At 38.9% G+C, this 13406-nt stretch overlaps 1 protein-coding gene and 1 long non-coding RNA gene across 3 annotated transcripts in view; both read left to right on the top strand.

Moving 5' to 3' along the window:
* The window catches only part of LOC115438890 (uncharacterized), a 17927-nt gene extending 8739 nt beyond the window's left edge, over positions 1-9188 (top strand). For both annotated transcript variants that reach the window (XR_003938171.1, XR_003938172.1), the window contains exon 2: positions 9027-9188. This is a non-coding gene — a long non-coding RNA (uncharacterized LOC115438890). The remainder of the gene's footprint in view (positions 1-9026) is intronic.
* Positions 231-8647, top strand: LOC115438889 (synaptotagmin-4-like). The gene is given in 8 exon segments (XM_030162773.1): positions 231-523; positions 2372-2818; positions 2821-2990; positions 3095-3311; positions 3314-3417; positions 7369-7489; positions 7934-8005; positions 8008-8647. Coding segments are annotated over 8 exon segments (1410 nt in total). The 5' UTR covers positions 231-489; the 3' UTR covers positions 8253-8647.
* Positions 9189-13406: the final 4218 nt, after the last annotated feature.

The raw sequence follows: 13406 nt of genomic DNA, 5'->3' as shown, positions 1-13406 counted from the left end.
AGAGTAGACAGCCCCTTCCTTTATAATCTATCAGTGGGATTAGCAGCCCTGTTGTGCTCCTTCACCGGGGGTCCTGATTCAGCCAGCCTCCGTCACTACTGCGTCAGCACTGATGAGCTCAGCGTTACCGGCACGGTGGGAGGAGGGAAGAAGGGGGGAGGGAAGGAACCGAGGATGAGAGAGCAAGACAAATAAGGATAGAGGGAGTAAGGAGAGAGAGAGAATCGGGGTGTTGCCGCCTCTGAGACACGCTCACGCATCACAGAGTAACAGCGTCAGGGCGAGTACACAGCATCCTATCCTTTTTCTCCGGAAAACGAGGCTGCTTTGTGAATTATTGAACACATACAAAACCTCGTACATTATCCAGGGTAATCACAGCTGAGATATAGCGGGGATATAGCGATAAGAGGAGCGCGAGTTTGTGGTGGAAAAGAGAAATCGGGGAAAAAAAGCTAGAGGACCGTTTCAGCACCTTGGACAGCGACCATGGCTCCAGTGGTGGAGGAAGGGGCTCAGATCGGTAAGTCCACCTCAAAATACACAAACATACACTGATTCAAGATACTAGAGGTGGCATCCTTAGTTTTTTAATTCCCACTTAGTCGAAACAGGTGACTCATCGGCGAAAAAAGTCACATGTACTCATTTTTCGCTTTAAATTTCACCTAAATTTGACTCTCTGCCATCAAAAATAATTTGCAGACATAGAAAAAAACGAATTCTCTTGGGTTTGGATTAAAGATATATACGCCTTCCAGCCTCCATTTTGCATCTAAGCCTCAGGGCGAAACCCAATGACGCTGTCTTCTATGATTAAGTGCATTTAATTCTCGATATGACTTCCCGACGTTTGGGAAACACCTGTTTGTTTGTTTGTTTTTCTATTTTTTTTTTTCGCTTCAGCGGCTCCAGCATCGCCCCCCGTTGCCACATCCATCTGTTAGTTGCTGTCGAGTAGAATACCGCTCCACCCATGACTCCAGACTAAAATATTAATGCATGAAAACACGAAAACACAGAAATCAGTTTGTACATGTGCAAAATCTGAGATGAGATTATTATACCAATGGGTGATTTTATATGGAAGTCATTATTATTATTATTATTATTATATATATATTATATTATTATTATTATTATTATTAGTATTATTATTATCATCATATTATTATTATGTTGTTGTTGTTGTTATCATTATTATTATTATTATTATTATTATATATATTATTATTATCATTTTACTATCACCGACAGGTAATTCTATTTGGAAGTTACCTCCTTTGACTCCGAACTATTACATCAACACAATCTTACAAACAAAATATACACTTTACATGTATTTATACGTTTATACATGCATGTTCACTTTTACAGGCATCAACATAGCCTTAGCAAGGAGACAAATAATACAAAGATCTATTGTTCAGAAAAGTGGCATTTTCAACATTAGAATCAACAGGAGAAACATGAAAACATACAGTGAACCACAGCAGGTTGTTGAAACTGATTCAAAAGACAAGTGCATGACCATACTGTTACATGAATGATCACAGCCCACCCCCACCCCTCTGTGTTTTTGTACAGCTGTTAACCTGAGTGCTTTTCCACTGGGCCGCCCTCTTAACAGCAGGAAATGGTCTGCATTTCCCCATTGAAATAAACCTATTAACTTTGACTGCATGAAAAAGCAGCATGATTGTTGTTGAGTCATAGTTCAGCTGGATGAAACAATAAGTTGAAGCATGTCTGTGAAAAACATCGTTATCGTTTGTCTCCGTAATGATCTTTTTGAAATAAAGGAGGTGGAAAACACCACCAGGCAGAATAAGTCTCTTACAACTTGGAAAAAAGAGCAAAAGCTTAAGAGGAGAGGGTTTTTTTGTCACAAGAATATACAGAAAATTGTGTAGTTCTCTCCATGTCTCATGTTTTAATGCATAGACCTTCATTTTAAAACATTTTGAGCTCTGCTTCTGACTCATCAACAATTCAACGAGTTGCTTAATGACGTTCTGTATTTTTCACGTCGATGCTTTTGCCAGCTGCTTCCTGTTGTGATTCTGTATCCAGTCTGTTTGGAATATGAACCTGGTAATGATGACACTTCGGGGTTGGACAGATTGTTGTTTCGTCTTTCTCTGAGTCAGAAGTGCTGCCTGTTCTAGTCATCAAACACAGAAAATGGATTCAGGTGTTGTAAGGCAACACTAAAATCTGTTGAGGTTGAGGGAACTTTTTTTTTTTACTGTATGGCAGATATGCAACAACATTTGTGTATATATGTTCCATTTGTTGAAGTCTGAGAAGAGACTTAAGAGAATGAATTCTTTCTTTCTTTCTTCTTCTTTCTGTCTGTTGCCCTTCATAGTGGCAGTACCAGTGGGTGTTGCTGTGGTGAGTGTGTTCGGCCTTGTCTTCACTGTGTCAGCCTTTGCGTGGATTTGTTGCCAGCGCAAAAACACCAAATCCCAGAAGACGCCTCCCTACAAGTTTGTGCACATGCTCAAAGGGGTCGACATCTACCCAGAGAGTCTCAGTGGCAAGAAGAAATTTGCTGCTCCTGCTGCCACGACAACTAATGACAGCAGTAAAACTGATGTTAATGGAAACTGCCACATTGCGTCACCACTGACTCCAAATGGCACCGGCAAACTGGCATCCAGTCCAAATGGTTCCAGACCAGCTCTGCATCTGGACCTGGAGAAACGGGATCTCAATGGCAACATCACCACCAAACCCTTTCATCACCACCACCAGAAAGTGCGCAGCTCCCCAGAGCTGGAGCTGCCCTCACCCCATGCAGGGTTTACCCAACCGGTGTGATGGACCGTCGTGACCTCCCCTCACCTTCCAGCACCCTTTCCAGCCAGGCCCCCACCCCTGCTGTGGACAAGCCTCAAGGAGAGGAGAGGGATGGCGGTCTCGGGACCCTGCACTTCTCCCTGGAGTACCAGCCGGAGAGGAAGGCTTTCATTGTCCATATTAAGGTGTGTTTGTTGTTTGTGTGGCTGTGTTTCATCACTTATTTCATTTATTTCAACAGTACATGCTTCACACACCCTTGACTGAGTGTTCTGACTCTTTGATCTAGGAAGCCCATGGCCTGAGTCCCACTGATGAGCAGTCACTGACCTCTGACCCCTACATTAAGCTGACCTTGTTGCCAGAGAAAAAGCATCGGGTGAAGACTAGAGTCCTGAGGAAGACCCTGGACCCTGCCTTTGATGAAACCTTCAGCTTCTATGGGATTCCACTGGCCAGAGTGTCAGAGCTGGCCCTTCACTTCATGGTGCTGAGCTTTGATAGATTCTCCGGGATGAGGTCATCGGAGAGACCCTTGTTCCCTTGTCCGGGATCGATTTGACAGAGGGGCGTGTCCTGATGAGCCGAGAGATCATCAAGAGGAATGTCAAGGTAAGAGCTGCAACCACACAGAAAAGAGAATCAAGTTTCATTTATTTTGCAGCCGATAATTCTCTGTACCTACTATGTATCTAATTTCATGACATGCCTGACATCTTGAAATTGTTCCAAAAATGAGTCATCGTTTCCTCATGTGTGGCACTATCACTGGTCCCTAAAAGCACAGTAGTGCAGTTTAGGTAAATGTTCTAACATAAAATGATGTGCTGCCACTCTTACAGTATTAATCAGTGTGTAATCTTGTGTAATATAATCATCCTGAAAGCCATTTAATAATTAAACAATAATGATTTCTCAACCTCTTCTAAATGCAAATCTGTAATTTTCTGAAAATTTTGAGTCATTAAACTAATTAGCTGAAACATAGTTTCAAATTAGAATGAAACTGATATTTTGCTGATGAATACATTTGACTTTAACCTTTTTAATGTGGTGATGACAAAAACACTGAAAGTCAAATTAGTTATCAGATAGGGAATGCATCCCTCATTGAGAGAGCTTGAGAGATTGAATTTGCACCAGTATACATGTTTAAATTGATATGAATGTCTTTGATAAATTAAGTTATGTCACAGTCTTATGGTTTTGGCATCATGATTCTGAAGTATAAAATATGCCAGTTTTTATCCTTTATGTTTCACAAAATAGTTAAGAACTTTATTGACCACTAGTATACTACTAGTGCACAATGAAGGGAAATGTAATATGCAATAATCTAAGAGCAAATTTTATTTTGCATTTGATACATGGGATTTAACCTCCTGAGACCCAGGAAAGTACAAGTTTTGTTTTTTTTACATTAAATAATTGCCTTTATTGGAGACAACACAATGCAACAGTTTTTTCAGATGCATTTTTAAAATTTTTATGGAATGTCCTTTGCAGTAGACAGCGTTTTTTTTTTTTTTTTTTTTCCCAATAAAGCTGTGAAACTCTAGTCCCATACAGAGGACAAAAATCCTGAGACCCAGTAGCAAAAGTTTGGTTTTTTCATTAATTAATTGCCTTGATTGGAAACAGCATGATGCAACAGTTTTCTCGGACACAGTATTTATTTATTTATTTATTTATGGAATGTCCTTTGCAGTGGACAATTTTTTTTCTTTTTTATATAAAGCTCTAAAACTCTTTCTACTACAGAGGACAAAATGCATTGCTGGATCTCCGGAGGATCAATGAACTGTACTGTCATGCTAAGATCGCCAATAGGAAAGGCAATATGATATTGATTAGATGGATGGTATACACACCACACCATTATGGATCTGTGGTCTGGCCCATACTGGCTCTTCCTGGAACCTGTGGGGACCACAGATGCACTACAGTCCATTTGCAGTAGTTTAGTCTTGTTGTTGAGATTGGGCTTTCTCATTCGACTGTGGTAATGTCACAACCTTACCCAATATTTAATTCACTGGTCTTATTGTAGATTAATGCAAAGGGTTTGGCTAAATTACATGCAATTATGGTTGAATTTAAAGGATACAGTGAATGCAATGTCTATTTCCACATCACATGTCTGTGGTCTGATTTAGTTCTGCTCTTTAGAATGGTACTAGATGGCATGGTTGTACATTCTCAGGTGCAATGTCAGATGATATTGGTTCAGTTATAAATTTGTGGGCTGATATTTTACTCCACGGAGGTAAAATCAAAGTACTGTGCATACCTGGTGGGAATAGATATGTTCATGAACATTTGTACCTTCCCAGGAGGAATGTAAGCTATCTGTGATATCTGAACAGATCTCTGTGATAGAGTACTCGAGCAGAGCAGTGCTGGGAAATGTGAATCAGGTTCTCAGAAATCTAAGAGGTTCCTCCTCCTGGCTCAGCAACGCTCCTATATTTTTATCATTCAGAGGATTATATTTCTTGTTGTACTGGCTCTCTCCGTGCTGAGATTTATCATATTTTATCATTTGGGTCCCAGCAGGAGAGACAAATCTTAAATCTCAGCTGCAGAGAGGGTCTAGGTCACCTAACCCTGTTTGTATCCAATCAATTGAAATGTAGTTTTAGAACTTCATGTTATTTTCCATTTGGATATTCCAGGAACATTTTGTAAGAAGTTACCAAGTGGGGAAAAAAACCGACAGTGCCCCTCTGTGTATCAGCTCCAATTGTAGGTTGTTTATGTCTAAGACATTGTCAGTAGCTGTTTTCTGCATTAGCATGGCAAATCAATCAAATAAAAGCAAAAGGATTTTGTCCTGGTTGTGTAACAGACATATTTACACCTGCAGATTGTCAATAAGGCATTGAAGATCAGAAAATAACAATAAATACAGCATTGCAGCCAGACCCATATAGTGCATGTGCTACACAAGCTCCTGAGGATTTGTGGTTGAATTCTCTCAAAATCAGACTGATACTGGTGACATGCAGTGCTTTTCTAAAAGGGTGGTGGCTGCCTTTGTCTGCGTGGCACAGATTTTTTCTAACTGCTTTGGTTGTGTATGCGCTTATGCATGTGTGAGCACACAGCAGTTCATGAAATCAATATGTCGCAGGCAGCAAGGAGATCAACCTGGCTCTTTTCTCAGAGAATACGATGGTGAAAACAACAGTAGAATAGAACAGAATAAATTCTCAAAAAAAAAAAAAATAGTTTGTCACTTTCTCTTATCTGTAGTAAATACTGTGATAAGTGATACAGAAATGCATTCATGCATACTCTATCACATCTGTATTTACGGAAGCTCAAACATGAGGTCAGGCATAGAAGTTATCTCTAAATTATTCGTTTCCATGGCAACCATGAGCAGAAGTGTGAGGTCCGACTAGGTGCGATCACAGCACTGAAGGAATCAACTCTCTGGGGTGTGGGCACAGACAGGGATGTGTATGTGCATCACAAATTACAGAACATTAATACAGTGAGAGCAACGACGTGGAGCAGATGAGGGTGTTTCTCAGAAACACATTTTTGCTATTTATGCCACGAGAAATGCACACCATAGGCAGGTGATGATTATGTTGTTAACAGCAGATTAACTTTGAGCACTGACACCATTTACAGTACAAGCAGCTGCATGTTTTTTCACCGTCTTGATAGAAGATATTTATTCAACAAGAAATTTTACATAACATGTGTTTTCCAGTATTGACTACTAGATATTATGGAAAATACTTATTCAGTCTCTACGTAGCCTGTTTATAAACAGTGTTGGCGAAGCTACTTTGCAAGCGTAGCTTGTAAAACTACAAGTAGTTCAGCATGATAGAAGTTCAGACAAAGTACATTTCTACCCTGAAGAAATGTAGTCTGTAAAACTATGGCTAGAAAAAGTAGTTTTATGAACTACTTTTTATTTTCAGTGTTAAATTGATAATGTACATGGAGTGAATATGAAACAAAATATGGCCATGGTTGGGGCAGCACGTCGCTATCGGGGGTACCGTTGGTGGGAGGGTTGTTCATGGTGGTGTCGACCACACGGCGTTAGTAATGATCACACATCTGTGAAGCATTCGAGTGGTGCCAGGGCAAGCCAGTCAGAGGCAGTGTTGGCTGTCATGTCATGACATGATCATGGCTTCAAAGCATTTCAGGATGAAAGAAAAAGAGACACAGAAAAGAGTGTCTTGCTTTCAATGGTGAAATACAATTTATATTACAAAAAAATAAATCTAAAAAAGACACTTAATTTTATGTTGTTGCCCAAAATTGTAGTTTGTAAACTTAGTAGTTAAACTAAAAAAAAAATTACCCAAAAAGTACTTGAACTACACAAAATATGAATGTAGTTTAACTACCAGCAAGTTACAGCAAAATGTAGTTTAACTACATAGTTCAACTACATGTAGTTTAAGTCTCCCCAACACTGCTATATGTTTGGGTGCCATACCTGTCATCTTTCCTTGCCTGACCTTTTTATTTTGTTATTTTCTTCTAGATTGTCTTAAATCACCTCTCACCATTACTGTTGTTTCTGTACAGAAGTCCTCAGGCCGAGGCGAGTTACTGCTGTCCCTGTGTTACCAGTCCACCACCAATACTCTGACTGTGGTTGTCCTCAAAGCTCGCCACCTGCCTAAGACTGACAACAACGGACCTACAGGTACTTAACCTCAGGGCTCCTAACACATATAATACACACACACACACACACACACACACACATCACACACTCAAATACTCCACAAAACAATAGATAGATGAATCATTTTTCCTCTTCCTGCCACACAGACCACACTACTTTGAATGCAGAGATAGCTGCCATAATGACACTGCCACTGCACTAAAGTAATCTGATCAGGATGTGATAGAAAGCACTTTAGTGACAAGCACACATACATACACACACAAAGTGTTTACACAGCCAACCTCTTTTGTCCTCATCACTAACATCCATCATTTCCTCTATCGATCTCTGTATTGATCTGGATAAGGAATGATATGCCACTCTGCTGCGATCGCTGCTGGGATGGATAGCTACTATGTTATTTTTCTTCTGTCCTTACTTTCATCTTTTTCACCTTCTTCTGTCATCTTTCCACTTTAGATCCTTACGTTAAGGTCAACTTGTACCATGGAAAGAAGCGTGTATGTAAGAAGAAGACCCATGTGAAGAAGTGCTCCCCAACCCAGTCTTCAACGAGCTCTTTGTCTTTGACCTGCCCTCCGACGAGGGCCTGAGGGACACCAGCGTGGAGCTGCTGCTGATGGACTCAGACACAGGCAACTCACGCAGCTCCAACACTGTCCTCGGACGCCTGGTGCTGGGCACATCATCGGCAGGCACCCCAGGAGAACACTGGAGGGAGATCTGCGACCACCCACGTCGGCAGATCGCCAAGTGGCACGCCATGTCGGAGGATTAGAAGGTGGAATCTGTCCATCTCTAGTCCGATCCAATCACAAAAGAAATAGAACGAGTGGGATTTAACATCCTATCTGGGAACCGTTGGACTTTGAGTGAGGGTGGGGAAAGGTGGGGAGGGGGCTGGGACTTAAATGTTTTGGGAGAGTCATTTGAAGTGATGCCATCATTCAGTCAATCATTCAATCACTTATATTTGAAGTTATTGGGGTTCAGTGGAGAGGGTGGGGCATGACACATGGAACCCCGTAGCTTTAAATGATTCCAAAGACTGCCACTTAAAATCACCTGGAAACATGCAACATCATCTCCATGGCAACAACTAATTGTCACGGTAACCGTGTGCAGTGCAGAATGTCTTAAATGTTGCTATTACTCTTCTTTTCCTCCTCTTTCTTTCTTCTCTCTTTCCTTGGCTCTTCCTCCTATAAAGTAACTTAGTCCATTGTATGAAAAACAGATGAACCACATCTGACAATGCTGAAAAAAATGTGGATTATTAAAACTTATTTTATAATAACAGTTTTATTCATAAAAAAAAAAAATGTAGATTGTTTTTTATTTGAGTTTTCGTTTTGTACTATTTTATTTGTTGAACATGTTTTGTAAGTATAAGTGGTATTTCATATATCATTACTTAAGTATGAGAAAGCCTAAATTAGGTGGTTTGACAAAAGACTGGAACAGACTGAGTGCATTGGGGACAGTTATGTGGATGGATTTGTGTGTGTGTGGTGTGTGTGTGGGTGTGTGTGTGTGCGCGTGTGCGACTGAGGTGTGTGCTTGCCTGAAGTGTGTATGGATGGATGGATGTTAACTCTGAAGAGACGTGAGCCACATAATGTTTACTGTAGACGTATTGTCCCCCTTACTGTGAGCACAAAGATGGCTGAAATGTAAATGTATGTACCTTACTATAAAATATGGCAAGTTCTGACAAAAACACTGTCTTCTAGTCTTTATTTGAGCTGTGAAGTGGTGTATGTGTTCATTATTTTTTATCTATTTATTTATTTTTATTATTATTTTTTTTTTTACTTTTTTTTTTTTTTTTTTTCACAAATTTCACTTTAGTCTTATTTGAGGAACAGGCTAGTTTTAGCCTTGGTTTTATATAGTGTTATTGTTAGTTTTGCAGCTATTGTAAGAAAAATCTTGTTTATAGAGGACTGAAAAAAGTACATAATATCAAATAGGGGTTACAAAGCTAATTTATTTTGTAATGATTTTTTTCTTTTTTGTCCTCAAGTATCAAACACCTTTTATTACAATTTCAGATGCATTTAAGCAACCAGTAAAATGCTATTCTCCTGTTCAAATTAATATTCTCCTAATCTAGTCTCCTGTTCTCTTCACGATTATTTTACCAGTTCAAATAGCTGTAGGAGGCAGTAGAAATATGGATATAAACTATTTTTTTCCCTGTATATACCTATTTTAAATCTAGATTACACAGTTATGTCTTTAGTGTACAGAAAATACCAAGGATCTGACCTACTGATACAGTCAAATCTTCAAAATACTATAGAAAGAAGGAAAGAAAGAAAAAGCTTTGCATTTCATCCAGAGAGGCTGAAATATTTCACAGACTGTCACCTCTGAGAAAGTGTTGAGTAAAGCTGTCTTTCCACATGACATCTGGAAGGAACATCTTTCATCCAACCTCTTCGTGGATAGATAGAACTAGGTCAATTGCTGGAGCAAGTTGAGTGGTACTTGTAAACCTGGTCCAGTTTTGCCTGTGTAACCTAAACAGCTATCATGTGACTGAGCTGCTGGGTGGGCATGCTGAGGGCGGGGCCTGGAGGAGGTGATGTGGGTGGAGCAGACTGGACTGGGGAACCTCCGGCTGCAGCACATTTCTGAACAACATTCAGGGACTTTGGCTTGTTAGTGAATGTGTTTAATCATGATAATTTTGGAGTGATCTATAAAATAACAATTATTAATAGTGGAGCAGAATAGTAGTAGTAGTAGAAGGAATAAAAAAAAAAAAAAGTGTTTCTCTAGAAATGATAGTGCCAGCAGATGATAAGATGTTTGAAGGTAAAAATCTTCATTAACATTTGCAATATGTTTGGATGGAAACCAGACTATAATGTGCATCATGTATTCTCTTCAAATATTAATGTGGTACATCATCTAAATATGAGGTTTAAAGGATAAAAATGCTGTGGAGTCCCTCTGAATAAGTTTCACCTGGTCACACTACAACTGGCTCCACACCTCATGTTTCAATACTCTATCTGCTGTAGAAGAATTTAGATTTTGTCAGTACTTCTCAGAGGAAATTAGCCCATAAAGACCCAAACATCCATCGTCTACCAAAAACCATCTACTGATCTGAAAGTGTAATACCTATTGAGCCACTAATTCTATCAATATACGTAAATAATTGGTGTAAAATGTAGTTTGTCATCTTTTCATGGTCATCATATATGACCCATTTGGATGTTCATAGTGAACGTGGAAACACCGTCATCTTCTACAATGTTGATTCACCAATAAAACTCATGGAGTTGGATCAGTGACAGTGGATGGACACACTTGTTTTTATGTTCAGGTAATGATATCTTTGCTGAAAGGTCACTTTTTCTTTGGTTTTCTCTGTATTTGATACAATGACCTTCAACTTTCATCTGAGCTTTTCTGAACATCTACATGATCAGTAAACGAAATACAGGAAAATAACTGTTTTTTGCTGAAAAGGCAAAATACAGAAATATATTATAATAAATGGCAATAAATCACTTAAAAAAGGTTGAATGGAGAGGAAAAAAAACATGTGGGAACTGCCATAAAAGTAACTCTCAGTCTTTATGGATTAAACCTTAAAGATCTAAACTATTCTTCTATATTAATTAAGTGACCGTGTCAGTTCAAAGGTTATTGTATTGGCAGATGCTTTTTCTGAGTAGCAAACCCAGTGTTTTTTTGGGAGTCAGAGTAGCTCCACACCTGTCCTGATCTCATTCCATTGATTGCTTTTCTAACTCCTCATTCCAACTAGTGCCCAAGTCATTAGCCTGAGGTGTCACTTACTTTTTTCCAGCAATACTGTGAATGTGTAACCCTAAAGGACCTAGAACTACTCTTGTGGGGGTTTTTCAACATTTAACTTTTCCTAAGTGATTTCTCACCATTTTTTCTTCTGTCATCCTCTGCATTTTGCATATTTAACTTAGTGACCATATAGACCAGTGTTTTCCATCTTGGGGTTGCCTGGAATTCAAATGGGGTCACTGAAATTTCTAGTAATAGTATATATATTTCTATATATATATATTATATATATATATATATATATATATATTATATATATATATATATATATATATATATATATATATACTAATAAAAATATATGGTGAGTTGATAGAGACAATCACAATACATAAAAGGCATGACAAACTGTGAAGCTGAAACTGAAGCACTGTGGTACTGTTTATCTTTCAAATGTTCATTGTGGTCAGTTTCAGATGCTGCAGCTCTTTCATAATTCATAGTTTGAGTTATTGTTTGTTCAGTATTAATTTACAGCCTTGTAAATCCAAGCTGGACTGACTGTACATATCCTGACCAAGGAAAATAAAATTCTCACTTTGTGCAGTAATCTACACCTGGCTTTTCTGCTTCCGTCCATCATAATATATTATATAGACTAAATGTCATCTAAAATTAATGTTTATTTGCAACATAGAATAGCAAACTATTACATGATCAAAAACAAATTAATTTTAGCAAAAAAAATGTCTCCGTTTTGAATGTCTTGAGTTGCCAGAAATTTGTGATGTTAAAATGGGATCACAAACCAAAAAAGGTTGGGATCCACTGATATGCTCATAAAAACTGTTTCAACAAAAAACTAACAACGTAAAAACTTTTTCTACAAAATACATAATTAACTGAATGTAAAAAACAGAATCTACAACCACTGCCACTGTACAATACATGAGTTTTATTGGTGAATCAATGTTGCAGAAGATGACAGTGTTTCCATGTTCACTACAGAGGCTCTTTATGTCCACATGGGTCATATCTGATACTGCTGATAAACTGCATTTTATATTAATTATTTAAGATCTGCCAATAGGACTAGATTAGTTGTTCTAAATTTATTGAATATTTCAGATCAGTAGCTTTAGATCTAAACCTAAAGGTCCCAGACTAATTCTCAAATGAGTGTAATTGAGAATTGGTCTAACAATGCCAAGATAATGGTGATTAAATTTCACAAGTAATACTCCCAAACCTTTTTGATGCATTAACTCCTTTTTAAAGACATGAAAACACAACCTTGTTTTCTTAATTTAATAAAAGAATGGATTATAGAAGCCTGGTAACACTGAAACGTTTCTGCCAAAGAAGCCTGCAATGTGTGTATGTGGTGTATACATTGTACCACAGGCAAATGTGTGTATGTGTGTGTGTGTGTGTGTGTGTGTGTGTGTGTGTGTGTCCTCCAGCACCCTGGGGATGACATCACTGTGTCCCTTTCCAAGTCTGGTGATGTAATAACTGCTGAGTGGTTAAAGTGCTGTAGGATGAAGTCATCATGTCTGGATTTAATATCAGCTAAGTGGTTACTGTATGGAGAGAGGACAGCCAGCTCAGCAGCCTCCACCAACTCCTTTACATGGGACTTCCATCCTTCCTTGAGTTTAAATACATTTAAATCTTTCTTTTAAAGCCGTTTTAAAACCATGAAGAATAATATATTATTACAGCTTCTCATTGTATTCTGCCTTGCTCTTTGCTTTCCCTCTCCATTCCCGTCTTTAGTCTTACGCTGAGTTACATCATGCGATTGGTGATGAAGCCTCAGGAGAAGCCGGATGTTCTATCAACCCTCTTATTCTCAGTGATTCTGATCTGTGAGTGTTCTCTCCCTCCCTCTCTCTCTCTCTCCCTCCCTCTCTCTCTCTCTCTCTCTCTCTCTCTCTCTCTCTCTGAGACTGCTTTCTATTTTAAACCTCAGCTGTCATCCTTTGAAACAGTAGAACAGACCTGTGCAACCCGCGGCATCTCCTACTCCTCACCTCCTCCCTGCCGACCAATTACAATGAAGTGGAACTCTGAGCCTCTGAGGGGAAGGCTGGCAGAGATACTTAAGTGTCCTTTTCAGGGTCATTTGGCAACTGTAGTAATTTAACCT

The sequence above is a fragment of the Sphaeramia orbicularis genome, chromosome 18 (assembly GCF_902148855.1).
Source record: "Sphaeramia orbicularis chromosome 18, fSphaOr1.1, whole genome shotgun sequence".
In the NCBI taxonomy this organism is placed as follows: Eukaryota; Metazoa; Chordata; class Actinopteri; order Kurtiformes; family Apogonidae; genus Sphaeramia; species Sphaeramia orbicularis.
Note: the sequence above shows the minus strand (reverse complement) of the source record. Positions and strands in the feature narration are given on the sequence as shown.